Below are 18,191 nucleotides of genomic sequence, written 5' to 3' on the forward strand. Positions count from 1 at the left end.
CTTTACTCCATGTGAGCAGTAAGGATTTCAGACATATCTACTGTAACTAAATGTATTACTTCATTCTCCCCTTGTACATACAGAAATGAAATGTTACAGGTCGGTTGTTTCAAACCTGATTGTTCTGGAAGTCATAATCCAAAGAATATTGGATTTTCCCTAGTTTCTCCACTTCTTTGGGTTCTTCTTTCTCTTCCCCATCAGTCAGCCCAGTCTCAGCATCATCATCCTTAAGAGCCTAGAAAGAAGGAATGTAATATTCATAAATACGACAAATTCTTAAGTACCAGTTTCAAATAGACACTGTCCTCAAATCCATTTTAAAGCCATTGAAAGCAAGCATGACAGCAGAAATCCAAATATGCAGTTTACATATATATTCATACTATTTAGGTTGCTCAAGAAGATGTTATAAATCAGCAAGCAAGCAATGGAAGTAGGAAGAAAGCTTCTTGGACTATTTCAAGCAACGATTGCTATAAAACCTGAAAGTAGAAACAAAATATCAACTCGATATATAAAAAAATTCTTCCGGGATCACACTGGCTCTTAAAGATGCACAAGGAGGCAAACATGCTATTAAATAAGCAAAGTCATACATTCATTCAACTTAAGAATATCTTGGCAATGTCAAACCTGGTTGTGCATGCTGTGAATTGTTTGCAACTGGCAACACGTTTCTGTAGGATTACTATGATAAAGAGCATGTGCTGTGGATGAGTTCTTCCTACAATCATATGCCAAACATTTTTCATGTTTATTTAGAATGAATATGGAAGCAAAGTTTTCACCATGCCATTAGCAAATGCATGTTTCTCCTTTTCCCTCCCTCCCGAGACCAATCTCCTTTTTATTCATTCTCGCTATAAAGCTTGGCTGAACCAAATTGATTGCAAGTTGATTTTAGTTTGCTTAGAAAGAAACACAAAAATAAAGAAAGAAATACAGCACTGCTTACAGCTTTGTCTATTGCATAAAACCTGCTATTTTTAAAGGACATAGCAGTTATCTTAAGTTTTTATACAAAATTAAAATACTAAATGATGTCTTTTCTTTGGGTTTGTTTTTTTGTTTTTTTGTTTTTTTTTTTTCTGTACCAGAAAGCAGAAGTATTTGCACTGTGGAAAGGGAATTAATACAATTATTAAACCATATGAACCATAACTAACTATGTAGATCTTATTCCAGCAGATTCTTACCTAAGCAAGAAGAGAAAAATGGGCAAAAGTGATGAGACAAATAGTGAAAAATCACGGAAAATGTGAAAATAGAGGGTGTGAAAACAAGGAATCAATACTGAGCATTCATCCAGAATTGTTATTTGTATTTACAGTAAGTATAGATGAAGATGTTATAGTAAGTACAGACGAAGTATAGATGAAGAATAGGAATTAATGGGGACTCAAGTTCCATAGTAATTTCTTTCCCTAAATAGAGAAGAAAGACGTATACAGTACAGATCTATAAGAGCCCTATCTGGATGAAAGCTCCTCCTATATGGAGCTTCTGCTTGCACAGGCAGACTATTAAGTGCAAGACTTGTTATGTTCTTTCTTATTTCACAATGCGAGGTGGTCTGAAGAAACCTACAGCATTTATAAACAATAGGTCGCAGCTGGAGCTCTCTATCTGAAGAGATAGCAAGGCTGGAAAGTAGCTATATCCACAGCTGATGGTGGCTGGTGAAAGAATGAACATGAAAGTATTAACATTCTCACTCAGCCATGAATGCAGTGGAGGGCCACGCAACAGTTACGTGGGTGTGGCAAGAAGATTGATCTCTGAAGTAGAAAATGTTATTTTTCAGAAGCCAGATCTAAATTCAAAAGGTCAGACTCAAAACTGTACAGTATTAAGCAATTATTTCTCTACTTTTTGAAATAAGCTAGAAATTCAGCTGGCATAGCTCAACTGAAATCAATGCAACAACATTGATTTATGCAAGCTGAGGAGCTGGGTTTGAGTTAAATATCTGAACATTAGTGAATGATGGACTCTTTACTAGGACCACAAATTACAGTGTACCTGGATGAGACGGGTGGGAAAGCTCGGTAGTGGGTAAGGATCACCTGTGATGTTGGAAGAGTAATACATTTTGAACTAAATAATTTCTATTTGAAAGGGCTGAACTGCCTGAAATGGAAATTGAGACATTTTAATTGCCGACCTGCTAGTAAGTTCCCTGGCTGTAGCACAACACTTTTGTTAGTACAACAGCAAATGTGACATTGCAAAACTGACAGGCTCTATGGCAAGAGGCACAGCCCCTGCAGGACCATATGTGGGACTTTCAGGATATGGGGCGATGTAATTATGCCAAACACCTTGCTTTTATTGATAATAAAAATAAGCTTGGGGTTTTGTGATCATGAAAAAAAAAGACATGACTCAATCCAAGTGAAGTAATCACATTTATCTGAGCCTGGAGAGAACAGGAAGCAATAACTCAGAGTGGGATATTAATTCCAAGTCCCACTGCTCTGAGTCATCCCAGGATTGCCCTAACAGATGACTGCATAATAGAAGAGTGATAAACAGCTCCAGTATATCACCGTTTCTGGGATAAGTACTGGACTTTCTGCTATTCCATCCACTTTTGACCTCGATTTTGTTTGAGAGGAAATATCCTACAGCCATTCCTCAGGGACAAAAGGGACAATGCAAAAAAGAACCTTATATACTAATTTCTAGGTATGAGGGATTTGTAACTATTGCATCAAGGCGAAAACTACATATCCACACCGTCTCTAGGAAAATTATATACTCTTCTGCATAGCTGATCAATCCGGGAGATTCCAGAGCTGTGGGTAACTCATGTGAAAAAGTTCCCTCTTGCAAGGGAGTTTTGAAGTGCAGGCAGAAAAAATTGCACGGTTGGGAAACTCCTCTCCACAGGTTATGAGAGGCCTATTGGAAGGTGAAAGCTATTTCCCAGAGGAGATGGAAAACATTGCATGTTACTTACATCAGCTGAGGAGCTATATGATTCTTCTTGACCTTGACTCAGAAACACTGAGCACTATGAAACATTAAGAATGAGATGGTGTTTGGATTTGGCCAAGGTCATGGTGTGGGGGAAGAGAAGAGATGACAAATTATTATCTCTACAGCAGTCTGTACATAATAACCATCAAGAGAGGAATTTGCTTTCAAACCAGAGGCCAATGCTTCAAGAGGAAGCTGAGTCAAAGGAAGCACAGGAGTTTCTCTTTTGATGCAGCTGCTGAGTTCCAAAGAGGAAGAAGAATTGGATTGCTTCAAAGTACTTAAAACACCCCATAGGGACTTTCATTTTGTATTGAGATTCTCTGAAAGATCAATATTTAATGGATAGTACTGCAACCCTCAATTTATAGCACACTGTATCACATTATTGGATCTTAGTGTTGTATTGCTACAATCAATTAAAATAAGCAGCTATATTTTATCGGTTTTAGAAACAATAAAACATTTTAATTATAAGCTAGCTTTTTCCTCAAGCTTCTTCAACTGACAGAACTGTAATCAGAAAACCTGGATTTAGATGCAGAGCTATATAAGCCTTTCCCTTCCTAATATTTCTTTCAATTCCATGATATTTTAAATGCAACACAGAAACACACTATTACATTGTGCTGGAGACCAGATTTATCTTTTCTAATTTGGGGTGACTATGAATTTCACTCAAGTGGTTTCTTCTTTTCTGCATAACATATGCAGAAACACACAACAGTGAAACCTCTGTATCCTCTTACATGTGTATAAGTATCTGAAAAATGTAGGTTTACACGTAAGTAGGTGTAGGAATGTACTAAAAAAGTGTTAATCCAATACAATCATTACAAGATGATACATCCACATCTAATAAAATCAGCAAGTGGGAAAAGTTCCTTTGTGGCAGGGACCTTAACAGAGCCACACAATATACAATATATATTTTCTTAGACCTGGAAGACAAAATGAATTTTTGAGCAACCTCTCATGTAATCCGTATTTGAATGAGCTCTGTAACTCATTCTAACCAAGGGTGCAGACATAAATCTACATACGGCATTACGGTTTTCTTTTTGGCGCCATGTTTAGTTAATCGTTTTCAAGCTCATCTACTCTGTAGCGGTTCCTACAACAAACAGGGCTAAATTACAGCAATCTGGGATCCACAGTTCAAGCTGCTGGTTGTTTCTTCACTTCTGTAACATAATTAAGAGTGGTTTTACAGTCTCCTCTTTTTTCCTGGGTTGTTAAAGAAAATGCTTGACTTTCATTTTTTTTTTTGGAGCTGCATCTTTTGCATTAAAAAAGGAAAGAAAAAAACAAAACTGCTTGTAATTGCAGTTCTGCAAACTTCATACCTTGCAGCGGTTTTTTAGATTTCCTGGGCTTCCTCCCCCTCTCATTCCCCCAGCTGACAAAAGCCTCTCTTCAGTGGTGCTGCCTCCTGATACTGCGAACATCCCTTACTTCTGGCTCAGTTCCACTGAAAGTGCTGCACCCTGTCACTGGGTTTACCCCACTACTACCCACCATAAACCACAAGAGAGATTCTGGGGATTAAAACAGCCTTATGCACACTTTCATTTAAGTCCTCCCAAACTGTGCAGAAACTGAGAGGGTCTGCAAGGGATTTAGCACAGCTGGTCTGCTTGGTTGCCTCCAGATTCCATGTGTGTAGCAGCTCCAGGAAAGCAAACTGATACAAAGCTCGGATAACAAAGGGGACCAAGCGTACTTCCTTGCCTCCTGTACAGCAAGGCAGAGGCCACAATCATATCTGAGTCATGAGGAGGATGCGAAGACCCGTGAAGGTGTATTTTGCACTTTGATTCCAGTCTCTGTTATCTTCATGCCTCATTGTTAGTGATTAGTTCGTATCAGTGTTGTATGTAAAGAAACATTTTCATTAACAAAGTTTTTAGAGTTTCTTCCATTCGTGGGGTGGCCTATGGACTCACTTTTAAGGAAACAAGTTACCAGTAAGCAAGAAGGAGAGACGTTAGGAAGGAAAATGTTACGCTGACTGTAGCCTGTAAGTTTATTTGCTGCACAGTGCATGCTGCCATCCTGCGTTCCATCTCTGCCTGCCCCATCAATCATTCCTTTTGTTGACATGGTGAAGGGGATATTTTTTTAACGTGTGAATGATGCCCAGTCCTCAGGCTTGTGCAATGCCTGCTGAGCTGAATAGAAGAAAACAATATGATTCTGTAGTGAGAATGTTCTGTGCCATGTCCAACAATGAATTTATCAAAAAGGCAATTTTTCCTCCACACCCAGGAATAGCTGCATTTCCATTAATGGTGGTGCACCTCTTATCAATTTCTTTCACATTCAAGAACACCATAATTCTGACCTGGCCAATTTTTAACCTGGGGAAAAAAAAAAGCCTTTAAAAATTCCTGGCTGATTCCCTATCACAAAGCAGAAAAGCCTGCAATTGTAACACATTCTCTATCAGAGTCCCTCAGAAGGAAGGGCAACATTTCATTCATTCAGCATCTGCTTTCTCTCCATGAATTAATTTAAAGAGCATGTTGTGCATGGGTTTCCAGTGGCTGAGCCAGGCTTTGGTCATTGTGAAATCTACTTTGCCATTATTGCTCTAAGAGTGTTGGCCTCACACACCAGCAGTGGGCCACACCGACTCACAGAACGAGCAAGTCCCTGCTGTGTTCAGCGTGCGATGCCTTGACATTACTTCCTTGCTTGTTATCCACGTTTTAAATGGTCTGTTGGGTTATTCAACAGGCTTGCTTTCTTTCGGAGCTCTATGACATGAGGTCATCATGTTCAGCTTATGAGATCACTGAATTGTTTGGGTACTAAAATATCAACTTATTCTGGTGCAACAGAAGAATACTGCAAATGCTGGATGTGTTCACTGTAAAATATGAATACATACTCTCAAGTCAGAGCTGTTAAGCCCCTAAATCAGTCTGTTTTTCTTGTAGCCAGTGTTTATTTGCTGAAAAAAGATGCATCTGATCTCAGCCTGGGGTCCTATTTTGGAAGTTCACCCTATGAGTTAGGGCTCTGCTTTGAACACAGGGCCCATGTGCCTGAACTAAAAGAAGTAAGCATTCTTGCAAGTACGTTAGTGTGCTCTGCCCCCACTTCCCATATGGCAGTGCTTGGTTGTGCTAAGCAGCAGGCTGTGAGTAGGAGGCAGCTTTAGGCTGCCTGGCCAGTGCATGCTGCTCAATCAATTGTTCTTCATCCTCCCCGAAGAATGGCAGCGGGCCAGATGGAAGCACGCTTTGGGACAGAGCTGGTTCCTTGACATGGGAGGACCACTCCGAGTACTACATTTATTTCTGTTTGAAAAATTTGTCATACTATATAATTAGGACTACATCTATTTAAACTAAATATAGCCAGGCATGATTTACTGGGTGCCACGTTGCTCTATGAAGAAAAAGTTGGCAAAGGCCTGTTCTTCTGGCTCAGTTGCTTAAAAAGAGATAAGATCATCCTCTGACCATCCTCTAAACAGAACTTTATCAACTATCTGATATTCTCATGCTTGAAGGTTATTTTACTATTCATATTTATTATTCACCATTTTGTAAAGAATAAATGCCTTTGCTTAAAAAGTAAACAATTAAATATTCCCAATGGGGTTTGAAATGTATACCTCAGTGATATGAACGGCTGTTCCTGTTGCAGGTTATTCATGCCCACTAACTTCAGGCACTTAGTGTAAGAGTTTAGCTCTCCATATAATCAGTGGATACAGGTAAATGTCTCAAGAGTGTGATTCAGATCACTTAATTTAGGGAATAATTGCATACTTTCTAGACACCACTCATTAGGAACCTGCAGACTCTGGTCTTGAATAAAGAATTTAAAATTTGGTCTGCTAATCAAGAGAACGCAAGAAAGAAATACCCTTGACAATGGAAGCTTCCTACGGCAAGACCTTCAGTACAGAAAACAAGACATGTAAGAAAATGAGTAGGATCTGTACCTTCTTATCATCCTAACAGTACAATAGGTTACAATAGAAGCAATAAATGAATTATTTTACAGGATTTTTTAAAAAGGAAGAAAAAGAAACTCAGGGATCATGCAAAGCAAGCTCCTATGTCTTGGGAGTGAGAGACATGAATGTGCATAAGCCCAGCCTTGTGGCTCACAGCTGCTGCTTCCATATTTTCAGGGTTCTTTAGTCTAATGTAAATCTAAGTTACAAAGGAGTTCTGTGGAAAACCCTGCAGAACACAAACACTCATCTGTAACACTGTATCTTCATAAACATGTTATTTTCACATTTGTCAGGAAGTTTTACACACCCTGCACAGTTGCCTTCAGAGGCAGGTGAAAAAGTAGGATGACTGGTCAAGCCCGACATTGAATTAATGTACAAATAGGACTCAGTCAACCCATTTGGTCTGCCACAGTATACTTACTGGGCTTGTTTTCTAAGAAAGACTTGTTCTCATTGTTTCTGACTAATCTTCTGTACTGTAATGGCTCTGCAGTGCATGCTGTCTTTCTGAGTGTGAATTAGGATGTCTCATTGCATTGCGGATAAGCCACGGTGAGCATTAATGTCACCATGGGCTGAAGATGCCAACAAATGGGAATTGGCATGCTGAGACCAAGACAGGTGGCACCGTGGAATAAATACACTCACTATTCTCTAGCCATTCAACTGGGAAAACAAACACACGAGCAAATGTTGCAGAAGAAAAGACCACTGCCAGCAACAGAGCTCCTGTCCCTCAAAAAGACCCTCTTGGATTATTTCCGGCAACAAAAGCTTGGGTTCCTTTGAATAGATGTTAGTGTGGATTACTGATTTCATTTTGGCTATGGTCTTCATGCTGCCAGGTCAACATACACTACTTTGAAATCTCATGGCACCTAACATTAAAAAGCTTGTTCCTTCAGTATTTTGTCTCCATGAGGGCAAGGGTGTTTACTGTTCAACAGCTAACACCGTAAGGTGGAATAGTTTAAGAAAACCATTATATGTTGAAGTCCAGTTAAGTACAACTGCAGATCTCAGTATCATGTTACTTTATAATGCCCCGATGTTTCACTGCTGTCAATACATGAACATTAATCAGAATACTCCTGTAAAAGGAAGGCCTATGTAAAGGAATAACAAACATATAGAGAAGTCAGGTGGCTGACTGAAGGCCACAGTAAACCAGAGCCAAGAATATACTCCTTATACTCCACCGTGTAGTACATATACCTGATTCCAAATCTCCTATTTCACCTAACAGACACATTCATTGTAAGCCAAAAATCTTTCACTAGTGACAGTTTTTTAGGCTGATGCAATGGGAAAGGACTGAGCTATTAAATCTCATTCTCCACAAATGCTTTGTGACCTAATAAAATGTTCAGACCACCACAACAATTATTCTCCAAGCAACAGGGCTAAACTTTAGTAATTTTTCAGTGCTGCTGATCATGACTGAAGTGATCACGTCTATTCCTCTCCTCAGTCCACAGACTGAGCTTAAGCAAGAATTTTGCTGTATCAATGCATTACATTCAGACCCAATAAATCAGCAGCTATTATACTGTCTCTGGAGCTGGGTGTTTGAAGGCTGTTTTTTTCAAAGAAAAAAGTAGTGGGAGCCACCAGGGGCATTTGCAGAGACTAGAAATTTATAACGATGAAAACTGTGATGGGAAGATCTCATAAAAACACTGGTGCTAGTTGTTATTCTGTTGCACCAACAGAAATCTGGAGTAAGACCACTTACAAGAGTTTAGTATGGAGCACTAAGAACTTAAAGCATGGGCACTGTACTGAGATGATGTGAGAGCCCACAGTAAGTTTCATGAGGTACCAATCATTTTAGCAACAGTTAGAAGTTAAGACATCAAAAATACTCACTGCTTTTGTCTACTTATGATATGGTGACATTTATACAGAAAGTAAATAAAATTAGCAAGTTATTTTCTTGTGCCTATCAATTTTGAACTTGAGCTTTCTAGTACAGTTTGACAGAATATTTTAACTACAGAAAGAATGACAACCTCTGTCTTTCAGCCTCCTCTAGCCTCTACCCAAATATATACCCAGCCAAAAAATACCCAATCAATTTAGTTCAGCCTCTTGATGTGTGTATCAAAGCTACTACATATCAATCTCAGCTGAGGAGCCAGAGCTGTCAGAAGACTATATGTATCAGAGCTTTAGACAAGGTGCGTCCAAATAGCAAAATAAACCTACCGCAAGTGACAATCCAGAACAGTCATGAGACATAACATAGACAAGGAGGACATAGAAGGAAGAAATAAAAATTAAAACATCCACACACAAACATTAGTAAAAACCATGGAGAAATGACCTTTTTACCATAGTACATTCATTATCAATTTGCCTTCCCTAGAAGGAACCTAATCCTCCCAGTGGCCCTTGGTGGAGTTGTGTACTCTACTTGAAAAAGTAAGCATTACCTGCAATGGGAATGGGTTTCAAGACTGAAAACCTAATCTTATTTTCAACTCATCACCTACTTCAGCTCAACTACATTTGCTCATAATCAATATTATTTCATAAACAGTTTCTCATTTGAAGTTGTGTTCAGGAAAGTGGACATTTTGAAGCACAAATATTCTAACAGAGACCAAAATTTTATTCCACTTGCTGTAATATCTGGCCATTATGTGTGACTGTTGAGCTGACTGAACCTCTATATCAAAAGCACCGTTAACTATGTCAAGCTATATGGCTCTATTACGATTTGGCACAGATGTGCAGGTCAGCACAAGTACATGCAGGTCAGAAGTTCTTTTTGACAAACAAAACCAGACTAAGATGGAAAATATATTTCCAGAAGCTGATACTTTCAATTTACCAAATGCTACTCCCTTCTGAGTTTTGTATGCCTAGGGACCTAGGATCTTGCAAGATGCCAAGTGCCTATCAACTGCTATTATGCACTCTCAGCTGAAGGCAGAAGGTAATTAGCACTTGCAGGTTCAGGCCTAACAATGGCTGAACTAATCTTTTTGCTTTTTTTGACAACATTTCAGATTTTTGGTACTGTACATTGCTCTTTATAATAGCATTAGATTTACATCAATATTCAATTACTTTTTTAACATTAAAATTTGCTTCTTTAAAGAGCTAAAAGGCATTCTTGTTATTTCCTTTTCTATTTTATGTGAAAGCCTCTAAAGTGGTTCAATCCTCTTAACTGAAATATTCTACATTTAGCATTGCATTGAGTTCAGCTAGGTATATTAAAATTTGCACTGATAATTCACAATTAAACTGTTAGAATAAACAATCAGTCATACATAAAAAAAAAGACAGCTAAAATTTCACAAATCAGGAATCAAGTTGGTAGAAGTTATTGAATGTCAAGGACATAAAATCTGTACACTATCAGACTGCCAGGTATGAATTTAAGGGGCTAATTTAAGTACCCTGGTTTTGAAATCTCAGACAGTGAAGAGAAAGCTTGGCTGGAGAGTTGGTGATCCATCCACTTATTAAAGATCTGACATTTGCATCAACTGAGAATCTACCCTCCTTAGGTTTAACTGTGCAAAACAAAACGTATTTGTTAAATCCCAAAACATTTGGGCAAAAGTATATTTAAATAATTATATGAAATATTTTGAATGGAAACATCTTAAAATACCTATCTGTGCAACACTTCATAGTTTGAGCTCTTTGTAGACAAGAGATGCATGATTCAGCTTTTTATAAAATTTTCCCATGAAAAAGACTGCAATGAAACTCAATGTTAATTACACAATGTAATTTTGCATTTAAAATACTTATTTTCCAAGAATCCACGGTCATTTATCCAGGTCCTAATGAATATAATTAAAAACATTTAATAATATACTGTAAATACAAAAACAGCCCTACATGATATGGAACAAATTCCACATAAATATCAATCAACAAATTACACATTATTTGTCCTACAACAAAGTATTAGGTTTGTTATCATTGGTGGAACATAACAAACATCTCAAGGAATTTTTCCACAAGCATATTCAAACAGTTCATTCAAATTATTCTTGGTTCAATGGGAGGAGTTGGCTAACAGTAGCCCAAGGTAACGCAACAATTGATGATCTGATTTTTCATGCATTGCTGAGGAGGAAATATCTCACAATTAGTTAATATTAATACACCAGAACAAAGTCTATAAATCAAATACAGGGAATCTATGAATGCTAAACCAAAGTGCTTAAAGAAAAGGGGTTTGTTTCACATTCATCATACAGAGAAAATAAAATCAGCATAAAATCTTTTTCAAGGGAGAACTCAAAATTTGTGCTCTGTTGTTTTTTGAGCTTGGCCTCACTAATCTTCCTAACCTTGGAATAGCTGCATTTACATCAGTGATTTTCTGTACTGACAAGGTTGTTTGCAGGTGTGAATCTGTCTTGTGTTGATGTCATGCACTCCAGTACAACAGTGTGGCACAGGAAGCATCTTCTCTCCAGGTGGAACCAAGGTTGAAGCCATGCACCAGGGCACTAAGTGCTCCACTTGCAATGTGGATGCAAGGGTCTCCAGTTGTTTGCTCTTTGTGCCTGTGCAGGACTCCGTTAGTTGTGGCAAGACAATCCGGGATGGCTGTAGAGAAATCTGCTTTGTACTGCCTACTAGCATGTAGACACATGAGCACATCTAGGATGGGCAACTGGTGTGAACTTCATTAGCTGTAAGCATGCAATGTGTACATATGGTCTGAGAATGAAACTAGATTGTGTCAGATCAAGCCTCGCTCTTTCTCGTTCATCACTCACATGATGACAGTGTGTACAGTGGTCACGATAAAATGTTCATACATACAGCTTGAAAGTAATGAATTTTCACCAGGTTTACATTACTGGTGTAGTGTATATACTAGAAAAGTTAACTACTATCTAATGAATTTTAGTAGTGGCTACTGCAATTGAGTAACATGAACAGGAATAAAACAACTGGATCTTCAGTTATTTTCTTTCCATACTATCTACTGAGCAAGAACAACAAAACCTGTCCTCTTGTCTGATAATGGAAACTGGAAATAGATCTGATAGCTCTGTACCTTTGAAGCTTATCCATTATTTTCCTCCCCTTATCTGAGCTCTTTTCAGACTCCACTCCTATGACCCAGTTGCAGCTAGCTGTCAGACTTGTAAGGCTACCTCATCCACTCTCCTGACTCTGCTTTTCCCCTATCACACCCTACATGCCCGAAGAAGCATGCTAACCTGTTCCAGGACTCTTAAGACTGGCTGACGAGCCACATTGGTGGCTGCTCCATCACTGTACAGTGGCATCTCACCACTTGTTCTGGACTGCTCCATGGGCCTCTCAGCTACCATGCTGTAAGCTTCTCTTCTTGGATCTTGATCCCGATCAGCTGGCCCTCGTCCTTAGTTTCCCAGCTTTGGCTCGTACTTCTAATCAACTTCCTTTCAGCCCAGCTTTCTTCTACACTGATTGCAACTTGTGGAAGGAACTGCTCATTCCTGGCCATGATTTTATCCTCTCTCTTTGGCTGGATAAGCGCTCCTGGGCTGCTCTAGCTCAACCTTACCAGGGGTCTTGGGAGCACAGACTTGACCATGCAGTATCTTTACAGTTATTTGTTCCTCCTGAAGAGGTTTTTCAAAGCATTTCTCTAAATTCTTCAGACTTTCTGTTTGAAAAATATAGCCCTTTGTCTTCTTAGCTTAGGAAATCTGGCAACACAGTAAGGACATATGGATACTTCACATTTATTTCTGCATTCTTCTGCTTATTCTCAACAGTTTGCTCCAGGAAGGACAATACTAAAACCCTGTTAAAAAAAGCTTTATTTTCTTTCAGAAACATATTAGTCAAGTCTATGGCCCTGAGGATTAGGTCCTGCAACCTTCTGCTTCTCTTGCTTGAAGCAGATCAGAAGGACAAGTTTTTCTGCCCTTATGAAAATGATGCAGCTCAAAGGGCATTATGCTAATCTTTTCCTCCAAGTTACTTGGTTGACTTACAGCTACAAGTATGGCCTGTTATCTTTAATCTCCTTTCTACTACAAAATGAATTGTCCCAACATCATTGTGTTGAATCCCCTGTGCTCTTCCTTTTTGCTTGTTTTCCCTTGTTTCTATGCTTCTCATTTTTTTCTTCTGTACTGTTGTTTCTTTCTGTGATGAACTTTTGCTTTTGTGTAAAAAGGGATTTAGAGTTAGGAGCTACTTTCGTTTATCAAGCTCAGATATACTGCTAGAAAGATACACAAACACTGTACTAGGTCCTGGTCAAAGTCTTGAAAAAGGACAGTGAAAACTGGACACATTTGCCTCATTTTGGGGACAACCAAGATACTCTCAATAAACTTGCCCTTCCAGATGAGTCATTAAATGCCTGTTCACTTTTTTTAGCAGAGCAGGGAAATTGGCTGATTGCTTTACCAGTGATGCCACACCCAGATTCATCTTTTGTGACACCACTGAAAAGATGCTGCTAATCAGTCTCCTCTTCACAGAGCCACTACTGAGGCAACAAGCAGAACTTTTTCTAGACACATCAAATATAAACCTTCAAATGCAGCTCCAGAGTTCAAGAAAAGGAGAGGTACTTTACCTGGTCTTTCATGGTTTTCCCTAAATCTTTAACATCTTTCATGTTAATAGCATTCTTCCCTCCCTTCTCCTTTCCCTTCTTCTTGTTCTTCTTTTTGAACAAGCATTTCTTACAGAGACAAAAGCAGCAGGTAAGGATTAATAGGACTGCAACTATGGCTATGGCTATTAAGGCCCAAGGTGGCACTGGAAAAGAAAAAGAAACACACACAAAAAGAAGGTGGCAAACTGTTAGTAGGGTTAAATTTAGAAACAAGCACATTTCTCCCACAGCTAAGTCTTTTTCCATAAAAATGCCTTGCAGAAATACCTGAAACGCTTTCTAAAATGTCCTGTCATCATTTGTGTATTTATACCAACTGAGCATTTGCACACACACCACCAGTTTAACACATATATCTATTTACATGCCCAGTGACACACATCAAACTCACTTGCAGCTATTTTGATTAATCAACCCTCTGAAAACAGTATGTCCAAAACATTTACACTGTGCAAATCTATAAAACACTCGGCACATTTAGGCAATTACTTGCTTCTTTCTTTAATCATGTCCCCAACCCACCTGGCATTGTGGCTGAATCGGGTGGAACTGACTGGGAATTTCCCCTTTTCTGGAACTGCATCCGATCCAAGCAGTCAGTTTTAATGAACAGCCCTTCTCTGCCCACCGCTGCACTTGACAGACTCGCAGACTCCTCGCAACATTTGCAGGTCAAGGTCACCAGTAAAGACTGACCAAGGACAAAGGACTGTCCAATCGAAGGGCATTTGCCTTATTCATCATCGTGCTCTAATGCTAACGAAGTTTCAGTACATAGCTATATTCTCACCTACACTTTGCTATAAAGAAAAACATACGGTCCATTTATTCATTCAGTCCAGGATGCTGGACATGGCTGAAGCATGAATAAATAACAGAGAACACTTCCTATGATAAAATATTCTTAAAGATCAGATTTTTTGGAAAAAAGGAATTAAGATGACACTTGAACACAAGCACTCCAGAAGGGAATTATCTTAATACAAACCAGGTTTTATGACCACTGATCCTCACAATTGACCAGAACACCTAACAAAACTTCAATCCTGGTAAACTGTCATTTTCTAAAAACCTCAAAAAGCACTCAGTCTATCAGGTCTGGAAGATACTCTCTCAATGCATTACCTATCGTCTCTAATATGATACAGAGCAAAACGGAAGAGTGAATCAAATTTGACATGTTGACGTCAATGAATCACAAAAGGGAATGGACAGTATAAATAGAGAAAATTAATTGCTTAAAGGAGCTAAGCAGAGTGTGAAGCATGGTCACAGGAACTTCCACTACAAATTACCAGTTCAGGAAGAGGACAGAGCACCTACACCTTCTTTAGCCTAAATTTAATGATCAGTTTTTCTAACTTTTATTCAAATGTCCTTGGCAACACATAAAAAATAATTCAAGAGAACAGTTAAACAGTAATTTCTGTAATACTTTTGTGCCTCCAAACGTTCATTAAATGCAGCTGCTATAAAAGGGAAGCTGTACCATATGTAGAACAAATAAGAACTGATTACTAAACAAATGAATGTTAAAAGATAAACAGTGAACAGATTAACAGCTGTTTATGGGATGTATTTTATGGAGTCAGCAGCAGCAATTCTGCAGTTAAAGCATTAGATTCGCACTTATTGGAACTTAAAAGCTGTATTTCATGCATTAATGATTTAATTTTAAAATCTGGTGCGGTAACACTTAATAGCACAACTGACTCTCCTACAATTATTTTTTTTTTTCATCCAGCACTCACAAATGTAAAACCATCACCTTTCACAGGCAACGTGTGCTCTTCTCAAATGCTAACCTTCACAAATGTACTTAGTCTGTTAGACTCTTAGCATCGCAAATGCTATTTACATAACACTATAATTTATATCTGAGCTAGTCTACAGAAGTTATGGCAATATGAAATGATTGCTGTGCCCAAATTTATCAGCTATTTGTTTTGCTCCCTTATCAGCACTGTTTGAAGTATGATGCCAGTGAATATGGGGAGCAGCAAGAATATGGGATGGGGTTTTGCCAGCAGGATGGCACCGTGGGAGGAAAGAGAGGAGGGACACATCAAATGTGGGTAAGCTGGGAGAACCAAGAAATTGAGGAGACAGGGAATGTGGGTGTTAATAGGATATATACATATGCATCCTACACATGAAAAATCTTGTGTAGGTAGTGAAGTCAGGTGCCTTTGCGCTGATACTATTGTGTAAAGTGGTATTCTGGCACTGCTGCCTCGCTTCTCTGGAGCATGAACAATGTAGGGTGCCTTGGGGAGCATTTGAAACACTTGCAGATACCTCAGCTTCTTTATTTTAAAATGCATTGTCTGCTCTCATCTGTTTGTAATTTAATTTCACCCAATAGCTCTTGTGATGCAATTAAATGATCATCAAATTAATATCTGAGACACCAAGAATTATGCAGAATTCCTTATTTATCTCTTCAAAGAAAAGACGCTTCCTTTTCTATTAAAAAAAGCACAAGCAATAAAGGAAAAATTTGGGGTAACCCAAATTCTGGACATTTCTAAAACAACTTCAAGTCTGAAAACACAAAAGAAATGGATTTTTTTTCCCAATAAAAATGTACTACCTCTGTCAAGGAGATGGCTCATCCGAACATCGCCATTGAGATTGCCCAGTCAGTGGATGTAAATGTTAGGTTGAATATGACTAAAACATACAGTTATCACCGGCTTTGAAGTGATGTTTGTTTCCTTTCAAAAGTATCATTTAAATAACTTGAAATGTTAATCATTTTACGTAATATGGACAAGATTTTCCAAAATTACTAAAGACTTTGAGAGTTTTCCTACCTGTGCTCCCCAATTCATGATGCTACTACAGGAGCTTAAATTCCAGAAAAAGGTAAGTTTTTAAAAATTAGTTTTCTATAAAGCCATCTCAAGGTGGACAGGCCAGAATGAGAAGAAACTGGTCACTTTGGAATAGTCAAGTCTACAGCCTTTAATTGTTCAGCCTTTTTACCAACTGTGAATAATATCTCTAAAAATCTTACTAACAGTATGTGAACTTGGTTTTACATAGTGGCTCACTTTGGAGATTCATACTGGTTAATTCCAGCTGGACTTTATCCACACTTACACAAGTTTCAGAGAATTTCATTTTTCCAGTGTTTAAATGGACATAACAAAGGGAATCTAGTTTGAAGGCTACCTCCATCTGTATTAAACCAGTTTGATCAGGTTCAGTAGCACAGTTTGAAATCCCAGGAGGTCTTTGGACATGATCCATTGAATGAAGGACTTCTGTGGCAGATGAAGCAGGGTGGGTGCCATGAAAAACGCAGATCCTGAGCAAGTGACTGAGGTGTCAGGGAGCCAGAAGCTTTCTGTACAACTTGTCTTACCCAGTGCCTGCACAAGGGGGTGCTTTGAAACAAGTAATACTTACCTATGCGAACCACGAAAAGCTATTGGTTTAAGGATAATTAATATGTGTGTAAACTTTCTGGTATTTCAGTGCTATTTTCCTTGTTCTGCTCCTGCGGGCAAATACAGAATACTTATTTTGAAGAAGCTGTCATGAATTGCTACATGATTTGGTGATTCCACAAGGCTCTGAGAGACAGTCTATAGGAGGTGATCTGCTGAGTAGCATAGTTAGTAAACAAGATCTTGAATTAGTCTTATTGATCCACTCCAAACAGGGTATGCTCTGGAACTTTACTCAGAAATGCTAGAATGAAGCCCATCTGTAAAAGGAACATGTGATTTACTCCTGAGCAATAGCAGGGCACCAAAAAGAGTCATGTTGATAATAGAGACATTTTGGGTACTAACATCAGTCAGACATGGATGCAGCTAAAGGAGTTGTGAGCTCTCTCATCCCTCTCTGTTGCTTCCTTCCACTCATGCGAGGCAAGGTTGTCTGCAAATTGTGGGTCATTTGATGCATTTGCAGCATTTCACAAATACAGCAGCTGTGATGCACTTAATTTATCATTTTAGTTTGGGCTTAGGAGTGCATTTATGAGGCATATCTCCAGACCATATGCATATACCATGCTTGGACTCATGTTACGCAGTGATCTGGGAAGGCACGATGGACCAAATGGGAACATACTCTCCCAGAGCTCACCTAATGGTGCTCCAACTGCAAAAGGCACTTGGCCCATGGAAGCAAATCTAAACCAAAGCATTACCGCCACAAAGTTTGCAGTGTGGGGCTGGGTCCTCAAGACCAACTGCTTCACTCCACTGATTTCATTCTACTGTGCTGCACTAAATATAGCTTGTGTCCCAACATGCCATTAAATCTTGCTCCACTGAATATGCTAGATTCAAAGGAAAGGATGTATTACTGAGTTATTCAAATTAAGAGCTACAAATTATGTCCTTTATGTAAAGATATCCTCACTTGGCCTTACACAAAATGCTTGGAGAGGTACAGGCCTTGGGTCTAAAACTGACATTCCCATTTGACGATCTAAAATTATCAAATGCCTTGGAGGACATTTGACTCCAGAGGAAAGACTGTAAGAGAAGTCACAAAATGTGTAACAGCATCAAAGTGCTACAGTCTGTAAAACAGAATAAAATACTTCATCCTAGTAATTTTCTTCCCTTTCTGTGTAAAATGTCAGAGGAAACTTTACTAACT

The 18,191-nt window shown here is 38.7% G+C and overlaps 1 protein-coding gene across 2 annotated transcripts in view; it reads right to left on the minus strand.

Moving 5' to 3' along the window:
* SYT1 (synaptotagmin 1) overlaps positions 1-18,191 on the minus strand; it is a 130,699-nt gene that overhangs the window by 82,835 nt on the left and 29,673 nt on the right. Inside the window, exons 2-3 of one of the 2 annotated variants that reach the window (XM_009951817.2) lie at positions 13,527-13,711; positions 116-238 (exon numbers count right to left, since the gene is read on the minus strand). In XM_009951817.2, the coding sequence (XP_009950119.1) occupies positions 116-238; positions 13,527-13,711 (308 nt within the window). The remainder of the gene's footprint in view (positions 1-115; positions 239-13,526; positions 13,712-18,191) is intronic. The other variant, XM_009951818.2, reaches the window with a different exon arrangement.

The sequence above is a fragment of the Leptosomus discolor genome, chromosome 1, assembly GCF_034619465.1.
Source record: "Leptosomus discolor isolate bLepDis1 chromosome 1, bLepDis1.hap2, whole genome shotgun sequence".
NCBI lineage: Eukaryota > Metazoa > Chordata > Aves > Leptosomiformes > Leptosomidae > Leptosomus > Leptosomus discolor.